This window comes from Lepidochelys kempii, chromosome 10 (genome assembly GCF_965140285.1).
Source record: "Lepidochelys kempii isolate rLepKem1 chromosome 10, rLepKem1.hap1, whole genome shotgun sequence".
Taxonomy (NCBI): Eukaryota; Metazoa; Chordata; order Testudines; family Cheloniidae; genus Lepidochelys; species Lepidochelys kempii.
The window spans coordinates 63,206,612-63,233,167 of record NC_136389.1 but is presented as its reverse complement, the minus strand read 5'-3'; the positions used below and the strand labels follow the sequence as shown (position 1 = coordinate 63,233,167).

Genomic DNA, 26,556 nt, shown 5'->3' with positions numbered 1-26,556 from the left:
TCTCTCCCTTCCCTGGGTTTGCTAGCCTAAATGCCCTCCTCCCAGGGAGTAACTAGCTCTAGCCCTAAACACATCTCACTTCTCCTTGTGAGAGATTGCAGCCTACTTCCCTGCCGCCCCTTTCTGGTCTCAGGTGTTATGCAGGCCCCTCCTGTTCCTGTCCTGTCCTGTCCCATTTAATCAATATCTGCTCTCTGGCTCCTTCCTCGGGTGCAACGTGGGGAGTTAACTGGCCCACCTGACCACCTTAACTCCTTCAAGTCTTGTGTGGGATGGACACCCCATCACAGGGGGCCAAACCTGGCCATTGCCATGCTGATGGCTTCCTTCCCTGTTTAAAGAATGCAAAGCACATGAATTATGGCTTCCTTTCACATCTCCTGCTCCCTGCAATGAACCTCTACTGGAGCAACCCTAATCTGTCCTGACTACTCCAGGGAGGTAGACTGTTTTGATTTGTGGCTACAGCATAAACTACAATATACCATGAAGTGATCCCTTTCTGGCTTGGTGTTGTGGCATATTGGGGGAAAACTAAGCTGGAGAGTTCAGGGAAACTAGGCTTTGGCAAGCATGTGTTGTTTAGTCTATTACTGCTTGACTTATTGCAAACTCCTCCCTGTTCTAATTCTTGCCTTTGATGTGGGAGTTCATGTTCTCTGAGTAATTACTCCTGTTAAAATGCTCATTAGGGGCATTTTTCTTTTTGACATTTGTTTGCACTTGGTATCAAAATAATCTTCCAGTAACACTGAAAATATTTAAATATTTTTATAAAGTGTAGGGTTCAGTATATCTAGAAGCATTTTTTTAAAACTTATAGTAAACAATAGATTGGAATTTATTGCCACACTAGCCAGCCATACCCACTCCTCCTTACAGCTACTGGACTTTTCCAATTAAGGTAACAAGCATGGCTTGTTTTTGGTGTGTGTTTATCTTGGTGTATAAACAAACTCTTCCATGTTTTTAGTTATCAACCACCAAACTTTAACCAATAGGTGTTTTGCTTCTTTGGCTGATACAGGGAACACCACACACCTTTCCTTATGTCATAACACAAAAGGGTACAAAGTCAAAATAGGGTTCACTTGAAAGTCAGGTTTCACAGAGGCTATTTCCTACTATGTGATTAAATGATGCTTTTTTATAGTGATTGTTGGTATTAGAAAGGATTGAAGGGAAAGCAGCCAATTTTTAATTTTGCTATTTCCCCGCTTATGGTAGTGCGGCTATTTTCCAAATGCCCAAATCAGTGAGTACATACGATTAATGGTGTTAGTGTCCCCGTATTTGGATGCTGCTAGGCTCTCCTCCGTACCATAAAACCACTGGTTTTAGTTTTTAAATGCGTGGAGGTTCTTACCTTACAAGATTTTGCAACTTTCACAAATAACTTCATTGCTTTTGCTTGCTCGGGCCACATTTATGTTATGTCCAAAACACCACAGCGGTATCACTTATGAAGCATTTGATGTTTAATACTTCCATTTCTGGTACAATGAAGCTGGGCTAATAGTGTATGATGACAAACCTCTCAGTTAAACCTTCTTTTGTCAGAGTTATTTCCTAGCTCAAGTCCTGCACATAAGACTCTTGCCTGCAATGTCAAATAATAGTGGTACATAATTGCCAAATTGTGTCAGTTTTTAAGTGGATACAATTAAATAGATTCTTATGAAGCTCACACTGTGGGTCACTTTCATCTTTGGTAGAACTCCATTCACACCAAGGGAGCTCTATTAGAAATGAATTTGGACCAATCATTTTAAAGTTAATTATAGGGCTGACATTTTCAAAGCCATCTAAAGGATTTGGACATCCAATTCCCATTCAAATGAAATAGCATCTAGATCTCTTGAATATTTTAACTGCTGAAATGTACACACGCCGCATGACAAGGTGGGGTGAGATATCATCTTTTATTGGACCAACTTCTGTTGGTGGAAGAGCCAAGCTTTCCAAGCAACAGCGTTCTTCTTCGGGTCTGTCAGCCTGAAAATTTTTCTCCCTCACCAACAGAAGCTGGACTCATAAAAGATATTACCTCCCCAACCTTGTCTATTTAATATCCTCGGACCAACACAGCTATGCCGCATACACACTCAGAATGGACAGATCTAGTCTCCCACTCTCTGTTCCCCGTATTTATTCAAGTATTGATTATGGGCTCATGAGGGAGAAGAGCTGTCTAAAGCAAGATGCTGTGCAAATTCTCTCGCATGGCTTTATCAGACTACCTCATTCCTGACCCTCTTCTCCCAGCACCCTTAGTTAGTCCATGCCTGGGCCTCTCTTGAAGAGATGATGCCAGATGGTGAGCTGGTTTTGTAACATACACAAAATATAGGAAGACACAACCCAGTTCATTTCCATTTGCAGATCAAGTCTGAATTTCAACTCCTATCTTGAGACATAAATTATTCCACTAATCTATTGTGCTAGCTAACCCCATTCACTACTGGCCAGGAAGTGCTTTTTTATAGTGATTGTGGGTATTAGAAAGGACTGAAGGGAAAGCAGCCAATTTTTAATTTTGCTACTTCCCCACTTCTGGTAGTGCTGCTATTTTCCAAAAGCCCAAATCAGTGGGTACATAAGATTAATGGTGCTAGTGTCCCTGTATTTGGACACTGCTAAGCTCTCCTCTGGTTAGTTATGTACCATGGTTGTGTTTTTTTAGTCCTCTTTCCCAGGTTGTTATGAAATCAAACTGTCTTTTTACACATGGGAACATATTCATAATAGCAATTTAAAAGCTTTAGAAGTTTGAGCATGGGGCCCTATAGACTTGCACATGTTTAACTGGCCTTCTTTAAAAATTACTGATAAATTCCATCTGGTCCATAGGACTTGTTGGTTTGAAGTTGTCAGACACATGGAATATTTCTGCTGTGCAGATCCTGCAGTTACACCACAGTAACATGCACCCTAAGAGCAAACAGGCTGGTTGTAGTGTTGTCCTACAATCACATTTTGAATATTTAACTGCTCCTTTTTCTACCAGATTGTGTGTCCTACTGCTCATTTCTACAACCTTAATCTTAACTAAGATAAAGGTCACGCACAACTTTACTGGAGCCTGATAATGGAAATAAATTAATAGTGTACTACCACATACTACCTTGTCTATAACTCCTAGAAATAAAGCCATGGAAGTTATTTACACAGCCTCTCCTTTCTAAATCCATGCTAGCTATTTCTTATTGTACAGTCATAATTCTACCAAGCAGTTCAGTACAATTTCTTGCTCACACTTAATATGAGTACATTTAGTACAACAGTTTACAAATGGTTAAAACATGATGAATAGACGTTACAGACAGGGATGAGCAACAGTTATAAATAGGCTTGGAAGGATTAGATTTTTATTGGTAAATGTCAGTAAATGTCAAGTTCTTCATACACACAGAAACCAATAAAAATATTTCCACCAATAATAGACATTTACAGATAGGCAGTGTAAGAAAAATTATGCTTGAGAGCTTTAGAGTTTGATTTAAAGATATTTACTTTGTATATTTGGACATGTTGATAATTTTAGTTAAAGGTTTAATGTGCCCTTAATATAAAGTGTAACTTATTTCTTTTCCATTACATTCAAATTAACAAATGTACCTAACATTTATTATAATCAAATCCACTTCTAGCAGGCATAAGTTACTGCTGGAAATTTGATGGAATGCCCACTTTTTCATTAGCTGCACTATTGTTAACTCCAGTCTGTTCCTTATATATTAAAATATGTTTTATTTTAAATTGAAGCCTTTACATATTCATGAATATCTTTTTAAACAAACAATTTAGGTAGTAAATGGTTTTTAATGAGACACTATGGTCCAGCTCCTCAAGGGTATTTGCAAATAACTCCCATTAAAATCAATGGGAGTTAGGCACCAAACTACCTTTAAAAATCTGTCCTTGGTAATTACCTCTACACTCTCATGTGCCCTTTTTACCTTTAGCTTGAGGTCAACTGAGAGCTGAAGACCTGTGCTTATTACACTGTAGGCACAAACAAACAGAGACCATGGCAGTGCAAGCTTCCCCTTTGTAACTAGCACCAGGTTGTGGGACCTGGGTACAACCAGATAGTCTCATGACATTTAAAACATGGATTGGTCTTGCAGCATGTGCATAAGATCACACTACATTTTAACCATGGTCGGAACCCCTGCTTCAGCCTTGGGCTATTACAGGTCTAGAATTGTTTGGAAACACAATGTGTGGTGTCCACCCTGGGAGACATCTTTGTTGTAAAAGGGTCTCCTAACATGGTGAGATTGACCGCCTAGATGGGCGCTAACAGCCACAACTCCCATTGTGATCAGCTAGATCAGGGGCTCTCAACCTTTTTCTTTCAGAGGCCCTGCCCCAGCAGGCTATAAAAGCTCCACCTCAACTTCTTTTCCTGAATATAAAAGCCAGGGCCGGCATTAGGGGGTAGCAAGCAGCGCAACTGCCTGGGGCCCCACACCACAAAGCTAAGATGCTCAGGCTTTAGCTTCAGCCACAGGTGGTAGGGCTCAGAGCCCGGAGCTTCAGCCCCACACAGCAGGGCTTCAGCTTTCCGCCATGGGTCCCAGTGAGTCCGACACCGGTCCTGCTTGGCAGGCCCCCTGAAACCTGCTCTGGTCCCCCAGGTGGCCCCAGGCCCCCGGTTGAGAACCACGGAGCTGGAGGGAAGAAAGCAGTGTAGGCCCCATGATTGTTGATTAAGTTACCTAAATTGCCTATTTCACAGTTCTCAGTGTCAGACATGCAAAAAGGCTTTGACCAGGCATATTGGATCAATTGTAAGGCAAAGCAAGAAAATTCTTTTCTATCCATCCTCACATAACAGGAGGATGCCAACGCAGTTACAGCAAACCCAGACATGAGTGACTCCTGGCCAGGTCCACGCTACAGTAAACAGGGGACCGGCTAGCACAGATTCCCTGTCGAGCACGGAATGGGATTTTTGTCTGTGCATCGTATTAGCCTTATCCCTACCCTTCATTATCATTCTTTAGCAGTTTCTCAGGGAAGAAAAAAAACCCATCCAGACCTGTCAGTTGTTGTACCAGCAACAAACTGCGCTTGAACACAATTGCTGGTAACATGGCTTTATATTTCATGTGGACTGGGTCTGAGTCTGTTTCCATTAATAGTCATGCAGAATCTGCTTTGTGAATTATGTTTCTGGGAGTGTGCACGGTTTCTGGTAATCCATGCAATGTGTATATAATGAGTAAATGCATATTTACATGCAAATAATATAGCTGAGCACTTAGTCCTAAACATTTTGTACTCTATTCAGCCATCTGGAATCAAAATATTTTGAGAATATTACAGATGGTCTTTATTTTAGTTTCAAAATCTCTTAAAACAAATATAAAGACTCTTTATAGCCAGTCTTGTCTCTACATTTACCAAACTTTTTCAGCATTTCGAGGATGTGCTTTTGGATTTGATTCGCCATAGTAGATATGCATGCGCTTACATGCCCTTTTCATCACCAAGTGCCAATAGGTGGACACTCACTCCGAGAAAGAGCAGGAAGCTTTACTGGTGCTACCCTAACCTGAGGATTTTTCAGCTCTAAACTTTGGTTGCAGCTCTTAAGGAAGCGACTTCAGCTTCAGTTCCTGGGTGATGTAGCTACACTCCTCCCTTTTCAGACTATTTCCTACTTCTAAATGTGACTAGTTTTTTACTCATTATCTGTATTCTACCAAGGACCTCATTCTGGATGACGAATGCAGAGCAGACTTCCTGTCAATATCTTCTGTAGATATACAGTGCCGTTTGTGTCTACAAAGAATGATAAATGGCCAAAATGGATGTTGGTAAATGCCTTGTCCAACATCTGTATGGCCAGCAATTGGCAACCAGTTATCCTCTCCTAGCTGTTATGATCACAAAATACATATAGCCAAACAACTGAATGTCTCATTGTTATATTTTTACATATGCCATTATTTGCCTTCCTCAATGGGTGTTGAGACAAGAAGTGAAGGAAGTTACCCATATACTGGGCAAGCTGCTCTGCTAATGTAAATGCACACAACTCTGACTTCAGTTGAGTTTTGCCCATTTACACCAGCAGAAAATTTAGCTGGCTGTATCTGTCACAGATGGAAAAATGTGGATAGGTAAATACAATTTATTAATTGGTTGGTAGATCAAAAATCTTTCAGGGCCAGTTCCACTCTATGTCCCAGAGGGGGGACATTTTGCCTTTGGATAGCTGATTTCTATAAGAAATATAAGCTAGACAGCTTTCTACTGGCTGCGCATATGAGGATGCCAAAGAACATTTACTGTTCCAGTGAAAGTCAGTTATTTATACTTAATAAACTGGCTTCTGCTATCAGTATAAAACAAGTTCTGCCTTAAATTTTGCCCTCTTTGCTTAAACCAGGTCTTTGTATTTTTGATTAATTTATCACAGCTGCAGAAATGCAAATCTGGAAAGCGACACTTTCTGGAGGATGGCAGATTACTAGAGACCAACAGCTTACTATGGAGGTTGCTGACAAAATATTTCCGATACAAGTCATCTGAAGCTTTAGGGATCTGCAGTGCAGATTTGAAGTCAGAAGTAGTCTCATTTCAATAGATGCTGAAATGTCAAAATTCCTACTGCAATCTAATCATTACCCAGCTACAAGCGGTTTTCTGTAGGTTCAGTTATTAAGGGTCTTAAAAGGTTAACAGCATTTACAGAATTGTTTGTACTCTGTTCTGTTACTCAAGGGAGAGTAGGAGATAGAAACAATCTATGTGGCAAGCAAAGGAGTTATATTTTTGAAGAAAGCACAACTTAAGGCAGCAAGATAGGACTTCTAGAGTAAAACTTTGTTCCCCAGACCTCATTAATGTCTGAAATCTAATCAGTGTGGCTAGCTGTCTGTGATCTTTGAAAGGCAATCATTGGCTTGGTACCTGAGCTCTGATTAATACTTGGAAGCAGGAACCCAAAACTAATAGCCCTCTCTCAAACATTTATATGTTCAAATATTTAAAAAAATCTGAAGTTGGCTCTTTATCCCCCTATAGTGGCTATTCAACGCGGTTTATGAGTCTGCTACTGCCTCCTACTTGGTCCTTTAGCTCTACCCATAGCAGCTCAGGTTTTTACATCTAGTGGTCTGGGGTTTGCTCCCTGCCTATGTTACTTCTAGCATCATTCCTGATATTTTAAAAAGACTAAAAAAACCCACATTAGACTTTACACACTGATCTGAACAAAAAGGCTCAGGCTTGATTTCTTCAGACAAGAAGTTCTACAGCTGGGATCCCACCACTGCAAATATTGTGGCCCTTGCACTCAATTAGACTAAATCTGGTTCGCTCTAGCAGCGCTGGCCCTATGGAGTGTACCTTATCTATATTTTAATTAGGGCTGTCGATTAATCGCAGTTAACTCATGCGATTAACTCAAAAGAATTAATCGTGATTAATCAGAGTTTTAATTGCACTGTTAAACAATAGAATACCAATTAAAAAATTTAATATTTTGGATGTTTTTCTACATTTTCATATACATTGTATTCAGTGTTGTAATTGAAATCAAAGTGTATATTATTTTGACTACAAATATTTGCACTGTAAAAATGATAAAAGAAATAGTATTTTTCGATTCACCTGCACTACAGTACTTGTGTGAATCTTTATTGTGAAAGTGCAACTTACAAATGTAGGGGTTTTTTTTAAACACATAACTGCATTCAAAAACAAAACAGTGTAAAACTTCAGAGCCTACAAGTCCACTCAGTCCTACTTCTTGTTCAGCCAATCGCTAAGACAAACAAGTTTGTTTACATTTACAGGAGATAATGCTGCCCTCTTCTTATCTACATTGTCACAAGAAAGCGAGAACAGGCATTTGTATGGCACTTTTGTAGCTGGCATTGCAAGGTATTTATGTGCCAGATATGATAAACATTTGTATGCTCCTTCATGCTTCGGCCACCATTCCAGAGTACATGCTGCCATGCTGACGACACTCATTAAAAAAAAATGTGTTAAATTCATGACTGAACTCCTTGAGGGAGAGTTGTATGTCCCTTGCTCTGTTTTACCTGCATTCAGCCATATATTTCATGTTGGATGATGACCCAACACATGTTCATTTTAAGAACGCTTTCACTGTAGACTTCACAAAACGCAAAGAAGGAACCAGTATGAGGTTTCTAACCAACCCAAGGTTTAAGAATCTAAATTGCCTTCCAAAATCTGAGAGGGACGAGGTGTGGAATACGCTTTCAGAAGTCTTAAAAGAGCAACACTCCAATGCAGAAACTACAGAACTCGAACCACCAGAAAAGAAAATCAACCATCTGCACGTGGGATCTGACTCAAATGATGACTATGAACATGCATTGGATTATTATTGAGCAGAATCCATCATCAGCATGGACTCATGTCCTCTGGAATGGTGGATGAAGCATGAAGGGACATATGAACCTTTAGCGCATATAGCACGTAAATATCTTGCGACGCCGGCTACAACAGTGCAATGCGAACGCCTGTTCTCACTTTCAGTTGACACTATAAACAAGAAGTGGGCAGCATTATCTCCTGCTAATGTAAACAAAACACATTTGTCTTAGCGATTGGCTGAATAAGAAGTAGGACTGAGTGGACTTCCAGGCTCAAAAATTTTACATTTATTTTTAATGCAGTATTTTTGTGCATAATTCTACATTTGTAAGTTCAACTTTCATAATAAAGAAATTGCACTACAGTACTTGTAACAGGTGAATTGAAAAATGTGATATCTTTTGTTTTTTACAGTGCAAATTCTTGTAATCAAAAGTACAAAGTGAGCATTGTACACGTATTGTGTTGTAATTGAAATAAATATATTTGAAAATGTAGAAAACATCAAAAATATTTAAATTGTATTCTATTATTGTTTAACAATGGGATTAATTTTTTAAATTGAGATTACTTTTTTTAATCGCTTGACAGCCCTAATTTTTATATGGCAACTATGTCCCTAGCATCCAGGCACATGGCTTTGGAAGGTCATGGAGGACAAGGCCATTTCTGAAGTAACCAAGTCACATTCTGTTCACAGCTTCATAGACTAGGAGCAGGCCTTTGAAAGTTGTTGGGAGGTAAACACAGAGCCAATGGAGTTCACAGAGCAGACAGGTGCTGTGTCCTTCTTAGCCAGCATTGTCAAGCCTGCAGGAAACGTCACAGCCTTGTGATAGCTGTGGATGGCCCTAGACAGAATGTGTTACAATTGGCTCTTGCCCAAAGGAGACAAAAGCAAGGATTAAAGTAGCCCAACAAAGCGGAGGCCCATCTGCGAGGAAACTGTGACCCCCTGTGAAAAGAACTCATATTCAATAAAATGTACATTGTTCAGACAAAACAGAATCTCCCTGGAATTGCTGCAAGCCGGTACTGTACTTTCATGACCCAATACTGTACTCCGAGATTAAATCTTATCAAATTGCCATAGTGGTGACATAAAATGTTATGTTTAAAGCCTACTAGCTTGTATCTTATTTTATAAACTCCCAAAGTTATCAAGTCAGTATAAGAAAAAAACTGCCCTGATAAGAGAGAGACTTCAAAGAAAAATATTTTCTTTTAAGAAAAATGATTAAAATACAATATTTACTCTGAAATATAAAAATCTGAATTTTATTACTTCCGTTTTGTCATTAGTATGCAATATCAAACTAATTTTTCAGCCAGCCTTCATCTAGCCTCTAATATTGAACGCTTGTTTTAATGTGTGCAACTGACTGCAGTTACAGACGGTATGTGCAGCTTGTGTATATATATATATACTCATCATGAAGCAGACTCCCTAAAACCGTAATTTACACACACACAGAGGCTTGTGTGCACAAAACAGGGTGCACCAACATTGCAAAACTGATTCTTTGCAAACGAGGGCCCACCCAGTCCAACTCCCATTACCTTTAAGAGGAATTGGATCGAGACTCAATGAAGGCCAGATCTAAGATAATGGGCTTGTATGTTTAGATACAGAGGAGAAAGGCTATCAGAATACGTCATCATGGATGAAGTAATCTGAATAGCTGAAATGTACGTTTTACCAGTGCTAACCATTGTTTCCTATTATTCCTTTCTAAAATGTTTCCCTGATTGGTAAAAAGAGACTGTTTAAGACTAGGAATTTTAGCAATAGCTGTGTGGAATAATCCTTTTTAAAATACCACCCTTAATTCAGTAGTTATCAGATTAAGAGCTGTTTGCACTAATTCATGTCACATTTAATTCAAAATGTCACTCAATTTGCATTTTGAAACACACACCCTGCACACACACACACCAAGCCCTGGTTAATTACACAGCTGTAGTAGGCAACCAGCAAAGAAATATAATGCTTGAACATCAAAGCTTCAACATCTTCTATTTTTTAAACTAGTAAAAAAGAGCAAAAGTAACTGAACGGCCAATTTTGGAATAGTCAGAAAAGTATTTCATATGTTTTGGTATCAGATATATGGGGTAGTGAAACAGTTCTTCTGGAAAATAACTTGTTCTAATTCACTGTAATCTCAGAAGCATGTTCTCAATCTATTTTAGTAAGAATCCAAAATAATGAGACTCAAAATATCTGAGACATGAAAGTGCCAATCTTCAGTGGCATTCAGCAGCTTTACATCACTCAATCCATGTGAGCACCCAAAAACTGGGATAGCCAGTCTCAGGAGGATCATTCCAATGCAAAAGGGATCCTCCAGCACTGTAGTGCTGATGTAGCAGCCAGCTGTGCCAATTCAGATATTTCTTAGAGGTGGGGAGGAGCAAATTCCAATTCCCGCTTGTCTCCTCCTACAGGAACCCCAGGTCTCTTTCAGCTAGGGAGTCTCCCCCCCTCTCTGACCCACACAGCACATGAGTGGGTGCTGCCAGGAATCGAGTTCTGAAAGAACTCTCCTGCACTCCCTGTGCACCAGATCGCAACACTGTTTGACCCAGCTGACCTTCTATATGGACAGGCGGGTGGCCAGGCGAAATTTGAGCAGCGTTGCAAGGCCGTGCACCAGGTCACAATCCCACTCACTGAAATGTGGCTGAGCTGTCTTTCCAGCCATACGGAGGGGTGGCCAGGTCACGTGCCAGTGATGTTGTGACCACACTGCCAGAGCAATGCTCCAGACTGTTCCAGCAGCAGCCACCACACTGATTTAGTCCGGGGCCACTGCTCAAAAGTGGTCAGGCCACAGTCCCCCAGCTCCACAGAACTATGGGACTTTGAGCAAGTGCAACCCCCGCCAGCCAGCCCTCCTTTATTGGCACCACTTGTAGAAGCTCCTTTACCAGCTTCTATGGCTCGGGTTACCCCGGGAACTACTGACAGATAATGTAATGTAGAGCGGCCTTCAGCCGCATTATTGGAGAAATTCTATGGTTATTCCTCTCCTTTGGGCCTTTCTCCAGTACTGGAATAGGTCTTCAGAGGTCAGCCTAGTCTCCCTAAAGGGCAGCAGCCTCTGAGAATCTATCCAGTTACAGCTGCTAGATACTGTTATTGACTCAAGGCAGATAGCGCTCCAATAAAGTTCCCTACCAACCATATATGTTGGAAACACTACAGCTTGTGCATTGGGGTTTATGGGGCGCTACCTGCCCTTACATTTGCTAGAGCAGGAAAGTGAATGAGCCCAAGGTGGGGCAGAAGGGGAAGAGGTCTGGGTATTCACTTTGTAGGTATTGCTGCAAACGTACATAGATTCAAGACTAGTCTCAGCAAATGAGAGTTGTTTCTCTGTAGATTCTCCAGGGCGAGGACTAGGCCTTCTTTTGAGTTTGTTCAGCATTTAGCACATGCTCGCTAGGTGCTACCAAAAACACAGTACTTAGTCCCAACCTCTCAAAACAGCACTTTCCAATGTACCGCACACCATGGTGAATGTTGCAATAATACCTTGACTGCTGAGCTACTGACTTGTGAGAGAGATGAAAAAGAAGCCTCGTTTCACCACTGTTTCCCTTTTAAAAAAATGTATTACCATGTTCTGCTTGATATCTCATCTTCCTTAGGGGGAGCTAATTTATCCTTTCCACTCCACAAAGTGACCAAGAGTCACATTAGAGCTTTGTTTCTGCACCAGTGACAGTAGCATTCCGCTTGTGAAAAGTTTGTCTGTTAATTTAGAGTCAAATCCTGTCCTTAGGGACATCCAAAGTTCAGATAAGTGAGGATCCAGCTTGTGTGGAAGGAATCCCTCTTCCGTGGCCATGGAGCTGTTCCACAGGTACTATTCTACTGGAGTCTCAGAATCCTATGGACTCCAGGGGTGCTGCTAGAGAGAGAAACATTAGCTGTCCAGTTTTCTGTGTTATCTCCCCTATTCCTGCTTCAGGCTAACAGTTCACTGTAGCTTCACTCCCCTCACTTTTGGTCTATCTTATTCATTTAGATTTTACACTCTTGGGGATGGGGACAGTTTCTATGTGTTGGCGCAGTGCCTAGCAGAATGGGACCCCAATCTCCTTGAGGCCTCTACAAGCTACTGTAAAATCCAAGATACCCAGGTTTGATGATGATGGTTATGTAAAAAACTGCTCAGATATTTTTGTTCTGCAGGAGAAATTCCTACAAAAGCTCAAATACAAATTACTCTGTAAAAGTCAGTTTCTCATATTAGGCACATTGGCAACGAAAGCCAAAAAGGCACCATTATTATAGATTAAAGACATAAATTTATGTTTATGGATATGTGCAGTCAGCTCTTCTAAAGATGCTGCCTAATCATTTCAAGCATGGAGCAATAGTGACACCCAGTGACCAGATGTATAATTCTTCATGGACCTTGTATTTCTCAACCACATTTAATCTTAGAGTGTCTTTGACAGGTAATTTACATTTCTGTGCACATTGTCTCAACAAAAGCTTTCAGGTGAGCAAGCTTTAATTTTAAAGCTTTGTCTATTTTAAAACCAAGAATATGCATGGAGTTTTAGTGTTTGCAAAGGACAAAGTAATAAAGTCAATGTATATCTTGAATATTCAATTCCTACCATCTACAACTGCTCCCTTCCCTCCCCGCCCCCGATTTTAGGAATCAAAAAATGGGATATTGACACTTGAGCTGCTGAGGCTTTGAGGACTGATGGAAAAACAATATTGAAGACATGACCTATGCTTGCATTTCTAATGCACCTATCCCTGAAGTATTCACTGAACGTGTCAACCATAGGCATCTTATAAGTGTGGCTGACAAACAACAGGCTGTATTACATGCTGTTAATTTGCCACTATATGCAAAGTATTTCCGAAGTGCAATTAACTTTTGCTTTTTTTTTTTTCTCCTCTGCAATAGGTCCCGATTGTTTCAGTTCAAAGAACCTTGCGCTGCAAGCACAGAAAAAGCTCCTCAGTAAAATGGCTACCAAAACTATGGCTAACATGCTCATCGACGACACAAGCAGCGAAATATTTGATGAGTTATATAAAGTCACTAGAGAACATACTAGGAACAAGAAGGAAGCTCACAAAATTATGAAGGACTTGATCAAAGTGGCAATAAAAATTGGGATCCTCTACCGAAACAATCAATTCAACCAAGAAGAGCTGGAAATCGTAGACAAATTCAGAAAGAAGCTGAATCAGACAGCCATGACAATTGTCAGTTTTTACGAGGTAGAATACACCTTTGATAGAAACGTTCTCTCGGAACTTCTGAATGAATGTAAAGACCTGGTGCATGAACTGGTAGAGCGACATCTGACACCCAGGTCCCACGGGCGTATCAACCATGTCTTCAATCACTTTGCGGATGTGGAATTCCTCACTGCCCTCTATAGCCTTGATGGGGATTGCCGACCATACCTCAAAAAGATCTGTGATGGAATCAACAAACTACTTGATGAAAAAGTCCTTTGAAACTTTGCCTTTTACAAAACAAAAAAAAAACTCCTTCCTAGAGCTGCAGCAAACTGGCCATACTTGGTGAGTTGTGGCAAAGCTTGTGAGCTTCCTTCCTACCATCCTCCTATTACATGGACTTCATCAGAAACCAGCATGTGCTCACTTGGCTTATGATGAACAAAAAAAAACAAAAAACAAAACAAAACCAGAAAGCTACAAATTGTAATTCGCAGTTCACAGGGATTTCAGCCTTTTCAAAGGAGGGGAGTCAATGGGGCTGCTGATGCTTATTAGTCAGAACAAGATCACAGCACATCCTAACCTCAGTATCTGTGTTGGGGTCTTATTGTGTGAAAATGAACCTAAACGCAAGACATGTGGCAGCGTCAAAGATAGAAGGGAAAAGGCAGAAAGGGTGTTGCATGGAATTGACCCCCAAACTGTTCTTGTATATGTTTTTATTATTCCTAGAAAAGATCTCCAAGGCTTAGATGGAAAATGCAGTTCTTATGGGCACAAGTTCTCTCCTTTCAATGGTGTCAGGAACCGATATGAGAGCACACCTCCAATTTTGCAGGTGGTTAAGACCATACTGGAGAGCAGAACTTTATAAAAGGGGGAGAAGTGAGACGAGTAGAGAAGCTTCTTTAAGAAGCATGTTCCCACTGGAGATTTTTGCTTTGCATCTGAGACTGTAAGTGAGAAACTTTTATTTTGATTCTGAAAAATAGCTTAGTGACTCTAAAGTCAAACATAATGAAGAAACTAAATAATGAAGTACAACATTGGCTTCAATAATAACATGGGTCCCACACCGTGACATCAAATAGGCTTAGATTAGAGGGCCATGCTACTTCCTCTGCAATTACTGTTTTCACTTCCAGAGCATAGATTTCCTGCTGAAGAACACCATGATATAAAGAGCTGAACACCTGACCGGAATAGTGATATTATTGGATCAATGAAGCCATCATCTGTCCCTTCCTTCTTCACTGAAACACCATTTCCACCTGCAAATAGCAAAAGCTCTCAAAAGACAATATTCAATGTATGGAACAACTTTTCAGCCTTGGCTTAGTGTATGTCCATTCTTAATTAATTGTGTTTATAGTCAAATAGTGAAGTGTGGCAAACAGGGGGGCCCAAGCTGGTATTTTCACAGTGCCATTTAAGTAGAGAACATACACAGCTCTATAACTAGGGCTTGTTAACATGGGAAAGTTATGAGCAACACCAAGAACCTATTGCATCTTATGCTGATACACATTAAAAAAAGCCACCCGAACAAACACACCAACACCTATTACAGAACAAGGATGAACTAAAGAACTTGCAGAAAAGTTACAGTGGTTGCAACAGCACAACTGTCCTGGCGAAAATCCAGATTTTATAATCCCTAGTCCAGAGCATCACAAAAGAAACCAGCACTGTCTAGTGCTTAAAACTACCAACTCAAGCTCTGCCACTGATGTCTGTAATCTTTGACATGTCACTTAACTTCTCTGTGTCGCAACCCGTAAAATTTCCCCTTTATAAATTGCTCTGAAATTATTGGATAAAAACCCCCACACTATACAAGAGTTTAGCATTGCTATTAGGAAACTAAGGGCTCGGCTACCCTTGCAAGTTAGAGCGCATTAAAGCAGCCTCTGGCGCCCTAACTCACGACCCATCCACACTGGCAAGGCATTAGAGCACCTGGACTCTGCAGCTGGAGCGCTCCTGGTAATCCACCTCCACGAGAAGCATAACACTTGCTGCGCCTCGGCTGAAATGCCCCAGCATCAGTGTGAACGAGGTGTTGCATTACTGCACTCTGATCGGCCTCTGGAAACGTCCCATAATCTCCTTAGGTCAAGTGGCCACTCTTGTCATTGTTTTGGAACCGGCTGCAGGAATGCGGATATGCCCTTTCAAAGCTCTGTTTCTGACAGCCGGCTGCTTATCTGCTCCAGGACAAAGCAACCATTAGTGTGGAATGTTGCTTGCTGGGGGGGGGCGGGGGGGGCGGCAGGGGGAGAGGGGTCTGCTGCTGTCTGAACTTACAAGACAGCATGCTGACACGCTCTCAGCCCCCAAAAACGCACTCTCTTTGTGGCTACGCCAGTGTGCTTGAATCTGACAGTGTGGACACATTGCAGCGCTTTCCCTACTGCACTCTCCGAGGGCTGGTTTAACTCACAGCGCCCTACATCTGCAAGTGTAGCCAGGCCCTAAGACTGAGGAAATCCTGGTACCAAACGAAATGTTGGCAGAGAATTATATTGCTCGTTATTGAACTGAGGTGACTTTTCTCTTTTAGAGGCAGAGGGAAAATGCATTACCAATTCATCTGAAAGCCAACTTTGTTGTGCTAAAATCTCCAAAAGTGAAATTATTAATTAATTTCAACCTTTACATTGCACCTATTAATCTATAGGCACTATCTGCAATAGAGCAGAGCACGACAGAAAGAGTAGGCTCTATGATAGGACATTTTTGTACCTCAAGGCCTCCTAGAAGCAAGTGGTCACTCTAAGAAAACAAGTTGGTCTACTCAACATAGGTGGGTGAGAAAGAGCTTTCTTGTACTGCGTATATTTGAGAGTTCCCAACTCAAGATATTTTCCCAACTCAAATCAGGGCAAAAAGTCAAATTTCAAAAACATCCCAGGGGGGAGGAGAGGAGAGTGGATTTTTGTTTTGAGTCAATCCAAATGTTTCATTTCAGTAATTTTGACTTTTTTTTTTTAATTTAAATAAAAGCCTTTTTGAGGCTCATTAACTTAAATTTCAAAACAAAAAGTAGTTTTGAGCCAGCTAAATCAGAATTTTTCACTTCAAATATTTTTCTCAACATTTTTTCAAGGTGGGAAATTCATTGAACTTGACCCTGTTCTGTGAAAACTTTGGTTTGGCAAATCAGCATTTTCTATAGGTCAAGCATTTTAGCTCCTTATAACTAGCGGACATAGACCTCTATCACTAAGTGCAATAACATATCCGCCAACAGCAGGTATGTACAGTTAGCCAAAATATCTATTAAGTTACACAGGGCTAGATCATGGAGTCGTCAAGTCCCACCAGCTAAAGCTGGCAGAGTTCATTTCCCCATCTGTGCTGCCTTGATTGCAGCACAGATACGTTGGTGTCAGGTTGGAGCCATAGAGGCTGCTCCCTGTCCCATGCCATGGCCTTTTGATATGAATAATTTGTGCAGAGTAAGAAGCATCTTATATTCCCGTACTTCCCTGGACAAGTGCATGCTGCAGGTCAAGATCTGGCCCTTAAAACATGGTACTTAGGAGGGAACCCACTAAAAAGAAAATCTACAGCAGCATCAAATGTTATTGTGTCTTGAGGCACTAACCTTTCCCCGTTTTGAAATTCTGTGAATTTTATAGCAACACCTTTGACTTACAGATACAGCAGATTTATAGTACATTTAAAACTCTGCCCCCACCATTGTGTTCATCCACTCCCACAGCTCTAAAGATACTTCGGTTTGAGACAGTACCTCCTTTTAGATGACATGCGAGTGACAGATAACCTTGAAGACAACACAGATGTCAAATACTGTGCCAAAGGGTGTATTACAATAATTAGATGCATATTTTTAAAACTCATGAAAAATTATGCATTTGAAAGCTATTTCGTTACCTAAGCAATGCTTACAGAGCAGATCACTGATCTCATCAGTATTACAGAGAGTTGTTTTCACATGTAAACATTATTCAAAATACTATAGTAACACAGACTTCAGAACATTTTCTTATACTTCTGTCTTTTCTCCCCCACAAAACAAATGTCATATGCATTGCAACAACAATCCCATGTTTCCTTTATATAGTGCAATTCTCCTCAGATAGCTGGATACCCAGCTACCTGATTCTGATACTAAAGGGGTACAGTTGCACATGGACAATCAGAAGTGTTCTTTTATCTCATCTTCGAAGAGTGTATTTCAAATGCACAGGAAAAAAAGCCATTTAAAATGGCAGCACCGTAGGCCGCTTGTGTTGGAGCGATTTTCCACCCATTTCCCTTGAATCCATGAAGCTTCTGTTCAATAGCAACTTATGTGGACTGCCCTTCTGTGGCATAATACAGAGATAAAATCTGGGCAGAAGGACTTGCAAGATTTGCCTTAAGTGGTAAAAACGTAGGCATTCACCAGAACCATATTTAATAATCTACATTTACATACAATATTGGCCAAAATCTGCCCCAAAGCACTACTTATCAAACTGATGGGGGGTGGGGTTTTTTGAGATTATATAATACATCCAACACAAATCCTAGTGCACAGAGCATATCAAATTTCAGAGGGTGTTTTTATTTTGTTTTGGAGCAAGCTAAGTGCATGTAAGATTTAAAAAAAAAAAAAAAACAAAGCCAGAATAAAGCTACCATTCAAGAACGAAGACAGTTGAAAGAAAAACGATACTCTGTATGTGGTTTCTTTTTATGTCTTGCATATATCAGTATTCAGAGTCTGGTATTTTAGAAAACAGCCAAATGTCTGTCATTTTATTTATAAATTTTAGTAGCCTTAAGGTGGAGGAAAAAATGTTTTCAAGTATTTCTGATACTTGTATATCCTGTATATTCATTGTTTACTTTTATACTGGTGGCTTGGTATGTAATAATATTGGCAATGTTCAAGTCACCCATAAAGTATATGATGTATTATCATAATGTTTGTGGATTAAATGATTTGTGATTACTGTATTTTTGGTTTCCTTTAGTTTTCATTTTGCTACCTTGTGATGGGGTGCTCTACTCACCACTAGGATGGTGTCTCCTCCTGACCGTTCTGGGAATTAGCCTTGCGGGCAATGCCCCTTCCCACAGTTGCATGCCGTCTCTCCATCCTTCTCTCTCGGACCGTAACCTCTCTCTCGCTCCGGGAGCTGCCTCTTCTTGACTCGGCCCTCTGGCCAGGTCACTAAATATGTTTTCCCCTTTCGGGGTGTCAAAGTCTTTCAAAGTCTCTCTCCACACTAGCATTCTCAGGCAGTCTTCCCATTCACTACCCCTTGGTGCCACTCCCACAGTGGCTGGCAGGGGAACCCAGGCCCGCCCTTTACTCCAGGTTCTGGCTCAGGGACCCTCTAGTCAGCAGTCAAGGTCTGTTCCCTCCTGCCTTTCCCTGAGCCCTTTCTGAGAGGGGGGTAATGCCAGAAAAAAGGAGTTTGCCAACCTCTCAACCCCTTCCTCCCATCCAGGGAACAACCAGTGGTGCTGGAACATTTTTAATAGTGGGGGTGCTGAAAACCAGCCCACTTACCTCCCGAACTGAGGCTGGGACCCCAGGCACACGGGGCTGGCAGCCAGCACCTCTTCACTCCTACTTCCCGCACCTATGGGAGTAACTGTGAGCTACCTGCCTCTGCAGCTTCCAAACACTCCTGCCTTCTCACAAAGGGTCACTGCAAACTTTCCCTCTGCTTCCAATTTCCTGTCCTTACAAACCCAGCCCAGCTAGTTCCTTCACAGCTGGGCTCCCTCACTCAGTGGATTAATTGGCCCCCTGATTGCCTTCAGCTGTGGTCTGTGAGGTTAATTAGCCCCCTTCTCAGTCTGTATTAACCATTCAGGGCAAGTATGGTGTGAACAAACCCATCACCTGTATAATTATCAAATGAAGTTCATAGGTGAATTCAGAACTTTTAGTATCAGTTGCTACTTTAGATCAAACAATGATTATTAAATCATAAGAGGTCATCAGCTTTAAGTGTCTATGCAATTGCAACCAATGCTACCATGCATAGGAATTTAGCACTCAGTAAATGTAAAATACATTGAAAAACTACATTAAAAGAACATTATTAGGGTTCCAAAGTCAAAAGTGAGGAAATGCCAGAATTAAGGCTGTCTGCACAACCTTAATTTGGCCCCATTGTACATATGAATTAGGATAGACTAATTATATGATCACATACTATTTTTTCCCCCCACAGGACCCCTGCCTCATTCAATGCACAGGCTGAACAGTGCTCACATAATGAGCAGCTATTCAATATTTTGTTTTCTCCCCATCATTCAGTGTGGCCACAAGCCTTAGCTGCTGTATTCTATTCAAATACTGTTCTGCGGGCAGAAGTGTTCGTTTCCTCAGGGGGGTTTCTGTGGCACTCTATTGTTTCTGAATGCTTCACGAACATTCATGAATTTATTTTCACAACATCCCTGTGAAAGGAGCATTTATCACAGAGGTGGTCTGGCTCCTCCTGCTGGAGAATTGCCATGCTGCTGTGAGGGGATCCAAATGCAGAGTCCCCTGTGTACAGAGCTAGCTGATTTTTTTATTTTTTTTTAAAAAGGATACAGGTTTTATTTCTTTTCAGTTCAGTCAAACGATCACAATCCTGTATAATATTAAACCCCCGTTTTGGTGACAATTCCATGTTGATCTTAGAAAGGCTACCACTGCAATGTAAAATTATTACAATAATTGTGGATCATTCTAAAATGAAGTGAACTGAATTCCACGAAGAGGCAAGATGTTTCCTTAAATTAAATATTAAGGTGGTTTGGTTTACTTTGAGGCCATTCTCTTACACTCTAACTTCTGGACCATTTACATGTGTCTCCTTTGTGCTGCATATACAGTCAATGGTGAGCAGAGAGATTGAAAGCAGCTTCATCATTCAAGTTCTGTGATCATTCAGTGGCTTCAAAGCACGGCAGCTAGGCAGAGTTTAGGCTCTGTTCCTGGCTTCTAGGCTTGCATTCCACAAGCAGATCTTATGGCTGACACCCCTCTTTGCAGTGAGGGCCCTGCAGTACAATTGCCTAGGCCCTGACACTTGTGCTGTCTTCCCCACACTTCCCTGGAGCTCTTGCACGTTCCCCAGAATTCTACCTAAAATGTTGACATCTTTAGGGAAAACCCAGTGTGAGCCAACAGCCTTTGTACAGGATTTTAAAACACCATTGCTCTTTAATAGCGTGGGTGTGGAAGAGCTGACTCCCCTCTGGCACATCCCATCAGGCCTAGGCATGGCATGAGCAGGGAGAATAAACACCATCCAAAGTCAGGGGCTGACTTACCCAGGCCAGACAGGGAAGCGCTGAGCCAAAGCTGAGGAGGTGCCTTTCCACACATCTTTCTGGACTTACCGTCCCAGTCTTCCCCCAGCCCTAGTATCCATACCCAGTCTCTTTACCCAGCCAGTCCCAGTTGCCTCCGGGCTCCTTGGCCAATCTCTCTCATCCCCCCCACCTCAGCCTCCAGTGCCCCTCATTCTCCCATTTCCTGTCCCCACTGACTGAGTACCAATCTCCCTCCCCAGGCTCCTTGTCCAATATCAGTGTCCCACCCCCAGCTTCTTGTTCAAGTTCTCCCCACACACTCCAGCCCTGTGTCCCCTCCCCCTTCCCCGTGTCCTTCTCCTTCCCAGTCTCCCCTTTGACTCATCTGACCTCAGTTTTCCCTCCACTCTCTAACTCCCAGTCTCCTCACCCTACACACTTCCCTCCCCAGCTCCCATTCTCCTTGCCCAGACAGACCCAGTCCCCCCCCCCCCCCAGCTCCGAGTTTCCCCTTTACCCCAACACCTAGTTTTCCTCTCCCCCTCCATGCCTGTCTCCAGTCCCAGTTTTGGTTTCCATTTCTCCCTCCCCACTCAAAGCTGCTACTCTGAAACCACTCAAAGTTCTGACTCTCATCCCCTCCACATTCACAGCAGACCTCTTCCTCCTCCGCACTCCTTAGGCCCATCAGGTGATATGCTCTCAGTTTAATTGCAGCTGAAAGTAGCTCAGAACTGCAATTGCAGGGAAAGTCCTGCTCAGTTCCAGGCTTGAGTATGCTCAGTGCAGAGAATCTTTGGGAAATTTAGCTGCTAAAATCCAAGAAGCATGTGCAAACTGCAATATTTCCAAGCCAAATTTGGGCTTTTGGGGGAGGGGTGTCAAAAGGCACATCCCTGACACAAACTCAGGCTCCCTGACAAATTTCAAGTCCCTGCTCCAACACTAAGGTGGACTAGAGCATTTCAAAGAAAAGGATTGCCAGAATTTTTTTTTAACATGGACAAAACACAGAATTTTTCCCTAGTCTCATTCTCAAACATCTGAATCATTTTGGCTGAAATTTTCCAAAGCTTTCAGCCTTAGGCAGACTCAGCACGGAAAATTTCAGCCCAGATGATTGAAGTTTGGCAAAGTTATAAGCAACTAAAAAGAAGTGTCACACACCATTTACCAGCCCTGCTTATAATAAACCACTTTCAGCCTGGTATAGAAGGCAGAAGATTAAACACCATATTCTTCATTTCATTCTTGTTTAAATTAACTTGTGTCAAATATTTTTAAGTATGTAATAGTAATATTAAAGAATATAAGTATGATTCAATACATCCTGAGAAGGTGGCTAGTGGCATTCATTATGCAGTCTATTTATTAAACAATATGAAGCACAATAAATAGTACTGAGTATATGCTGTCTTACTTATTGCAAATATGTTGTAGAATAGTGTATAAGTGATGGATTCAAAATGGAGTTGGAAGCTACACTACAATAGTCTCATTTCATCAATAACATTGCAAAAGAAAGTCTTACAATAGATGGTAGAAGTAGGTTTATTTCCCCGTCCCTATGTAGAATGTCAGATAAGTAACAGTGTCAAAAAGAAAGAGAGACACACATACACTGAGAAAGGACTGTCAAGTTGTTTTAGGCCAAAAAGAGGTCTAAAAATGGTGTGTCAAACATTTTCAAGGAAAGCAGCAACGTAATATCTGGATGCTATATACAACCATCAAAATGACTACTGTCCATTAAACAGAACAAGTCTCTGCTCCTGCCCAAATTATGGGATGAGCAGGAATAGAGACTTATGGGAAGGGATATAATGTGATTGCAATAGGGCAGTTTTAATTCATATTTAGAAATACAATAGATATGATGGATGTTCCTATTTAGATGTCCCGTTGAAAATATTTTCAGAATATCTGAGAAAAAAATGACAACTAAAAAAGATAAAATGTGGATTGTGAGAGCAAAAGCAGTACTGCAAATGCAGACAGAAGGAACAGGTTTTTTCCCCCAACAGCCTCTTCTCTAACAAAGTAGCAACTATCAGCACCAAAAAAAGGATGAATTACTACACAGTGGCAAGTACACAAAAATAGACATTTTAGGGCAGGCCTACACTTAAAACACTGCAGCTGCACCACCGTAGCACTTCCGTGAAGACACTATTAGGCCAACGGGAGACCTTCTCCCACTGGCATAGTTAATCCACCTCCATGAGAGGTGGTAGCTATGTCGACGGGAGAAGCCCTCCCCACCAATGTAGTGCTGTTTACATTGGCGTTAGGTCAGTATAACTGCATTGCTGAACGGTGTGGATTTTTCATATCCCCAAATGATGTAACTCTACTGATGTAGATCTGGCCTTAGAATGCTCTTGTGAGGTCTGGCTATCTTTTTCTTTAACTCCATTACAACATGGGCACTTTGGAAGAACTGGTTAATTATGAATGTCAGATGGAAAATAACCATTGACTTTGCTAAACATTGTAAAATATCTGTCCTCTTTAGAAAACCATTCAACTTCTCCCATTTCTATAACTCAGTTCTATTTACATGGGACAATTAAAGTATTATTCAATGCCCTCTGATGTACACTGTATATAAAATCCAATTTGCAAAGATTTCAGTGTCTTTGTTTCTGTAGCAACCTGCAAAAAATGTCAAAGAGCCCTTAGTTCACAATAAAACACCAAAAGGAAGTTGTGTCATCCTGGTTCAGTCAGACTAGGAGTTAAAATCCTACACTTCAATAATTACATTTTCTCTAACTCCAATGTAGCTGTAAAAGCAAGCCTGTGACAATTCTTCAAGCATAAGTGCTAAATGCAGACACAACACTGGGGTTTTACACAAGTTATAAGACACAGAAAAATTTGCCAATTTTAAATTAAGTCATGGTGGCAATTCCTGACCTCCAGGTAAAGTCTCAATCAGATCTATTCATCCTTATGAATCTGTGTTCCAGTAGATTCTTGGGAAGAGTAAACCCTGCACGTAGCTTGTGGGATTTTTAGAAATAATTTGTACTATGCAAACTAATAAACCAATAAACTACAAGGAAAATGTCAAATGCAGTTGTGCACATAAATGCAGAATCACACAAGAAAAAGTACAGTATATAAGTGTGTGAGCTTTAAATACAGCCACATTAGAATATGGCTAGTCTTGTAAATGGTGGTTAACACATAATTAGGCCTCAGTTTGACACACGTCTCCTGCCCCCTGGTTTTAACTCACAGAAGCTGACAACACAAATGTGTGCAGCAGGGAGTTACAGAACTGATCCGAGGAAGAGAGTTCATGGGAATGATTCTCCTATCCTGTACACTCTAATGCCATCTATCTTTCTCTTGCTTTGCCTTCACATGAGACTACACAGCCTGCAGTAGCTTTATAGCTGCATTAATGCTCTCTTCATGGACACAAGAAAGAAGATGGATGGGTCCCAGATGCATCCCACTGACTGCAAATCTTAGTTTTGGGAGAGTGACAGGTGGGAAGAAAGGGGAATTAGCAGAAATAAAGGGAAATCCTGTGCCCAATCAGAGAGAGATGAATTTCACCTTACAATTATTTTATCTTCTGTCTGTCCTCACAATATGGTTTCCTTCCTTCCACAGGGCATGGTGGCAGCTTCAGAATTGTCTATCAGATTATTAAGCACAGGACAGACTGTTCTGTCACAGAATTGCCCATAAATTCTAAACTTGCAGTAACTCTAGGATATTGCTAAAACACCAAAGACATTTTTAAAAATAGGGGTTACTTACTAGTAACTGCTGTTCTTCAGCACAGCACCAGCATTGAGCTGCAGAACTATGTAAAAATGCTGTATCTGCTGGGAGTGCAGGAATGCCCTTGTACTTGGATAAAGTCATCTGCTCAATCAAAATGTGGGAATACATTCCTCCCACACATCAGTTCCTTCTCCCTAGCCCTCAGAGTCCTGAAACACAAACCACTATGAGGCACAAAAGAAGGCAGGTGGGTAGTTTGAAGGCACAGAGGCAATTTTTGAGGAACAGTTACTCGTAAGCCTCAGGGAATTCCCACTTGTGGGAGATTAGCAAGCGGGCCCTGAAGAGGACAGTGGGTGAGGTGTTCTAGGCAGAAATGGATTGTAGCACCACCTTACCAAAACAAGTATTGCTAAGGCTAGCTAATTAGCCTGCAGACATTAGAGACAGTTCCGTTTAGCTCTCTGCATTGGAGACAAAAGAAAGAGGTGCGCTCCCTTATACAGAAGTGATTACATCACCTTAACAGAGACACTCCTGGCACCCCCCAGTGGACACTGCTTTTTTATATAGTTCTATACCTCAATTCTAGAGGCTGGCTTTCATACATGGGAATACACAGAAGTCCTTGAAGAAGAATCAGACATTTAATATAGAGACTGAACGATGTCTGTGGTTTGCACTACCTAATTAAAAAAAAATCAGAGGGTAGAACAGATTAATGTCTACATCCTTTTAAAAGTAGAGAACTTTAACTGGTAAGGCAAAATTTCCTTTGCCTTAAAGGCTCAGGTCTCCGTATCTCAGAGCTGGGACCATAGTGAATTAATCAGTACAAAACATGAGTAACAAAGGTGGGCAATTTAAAACTGGAATTATATAATTCTTATATTATTTTGTAGAGCCTCTTTTAAGTGCTATACGAAAGACAAAATAAAATAAGAACAGTAATTATTTTCCCCGACAGCACTGATGTGGTTGCCAGGTGAGAACTGAGAAGCCTGCAATACCTCTTAAAAGGTTTTCATTATAAAGATTAGAGTAAGGATAATATAAATTGTTGTAGAATTACCTAAATAAACCAGCTATGCCCATCTCACCACCATCCTCCATTTTACAGATCAGGAAATTGATGCAGAGAGGTACAACTGACTTGCTCCAGAACAGATGCATTCAGGGCTAGATTTGGAGCCCCAGAATTCCCAGTTCCTGCTCCAAACTCTAGCAGCAATGTACCATATGAACAGCATGCTCAAAGCAGACAGCCCCTTCCCTAAAGAGAGGTAGACAGGGGAGTACAAGGATACATATCCACAAGACAGGCTGTGAACACAGCATACCAATAGCCTAAGAATTGTCAAGGTTTTTTGTAGGCAATAACACCATTGCACTAATCAACTCTAGGAATGATGAAAGCATGCTCAACCACACAGTTTTCCTGTGGTGCCGAGTTCATAATCTGGCTCAATTCCAAAAAGAATATGAAGAAGCCATGGGATACAAAATGCTGCTGAAATAATAGACTCAAAGATAGTGTGACATCTACCCTTTGTATACCTGAAGCTAGAATACGTGTCATTACTAATTGCCATGGTGAGCAAACTTAGTGAAATACATATGTTACATTCTTTGTCACTATTTTGTTGCACTGAGAAACAATAATCGAAATGGGGGCTAGTACTCTGTCATTCAACATGTAAAAACAGGCACGTCTGTCCCTGCTTGCTAACACATCTCATTTAAGTTTTATGTACACAATGCTTGCCAGTATAGACAAAGCATTTTTCTGTCTTTTATTTAATCTCTTGGCAGTGGGAGTCTGGACCTGCAGCCATTAAATTACAAATCATCTATGTTCGGGAACAATTCTTCAATAATATTAAATGCCATTATTCTAATAGTACCACTGTTAAGGTACACAGCACCAAAGACACATGCCCAGT

The 26,556-nt window shown here is 41.1% G+C and overlaps 1 protein-coding gene across 1 annotated transcript in view; it reads left to right on the top strand.

Moving 5' to 3' along the window:
- The window catches only part of TNFAIP8L3 (TNF alpha induced protein 8 like 3), a 57,955-nt gene extending 42,114 nt beyond the window's left edge, over nt 1-15,841 (top strand). Inside the window, exon 2 of the mRNA XM_073303875.2 lies at nt 13,305-15,841. Within this exon, the coding sequence (XP_073159976.2) occupies nt 13,305-13,867 (563 nt within the window). The 3' untranslated portion in view covers nt 13,868-15,841. The remainder of the gene's footprint in view (nt 1-13,304) is intronic.
- Nucleotides 15,842-26,556: the final 10,715 nt, after the last annotated feature.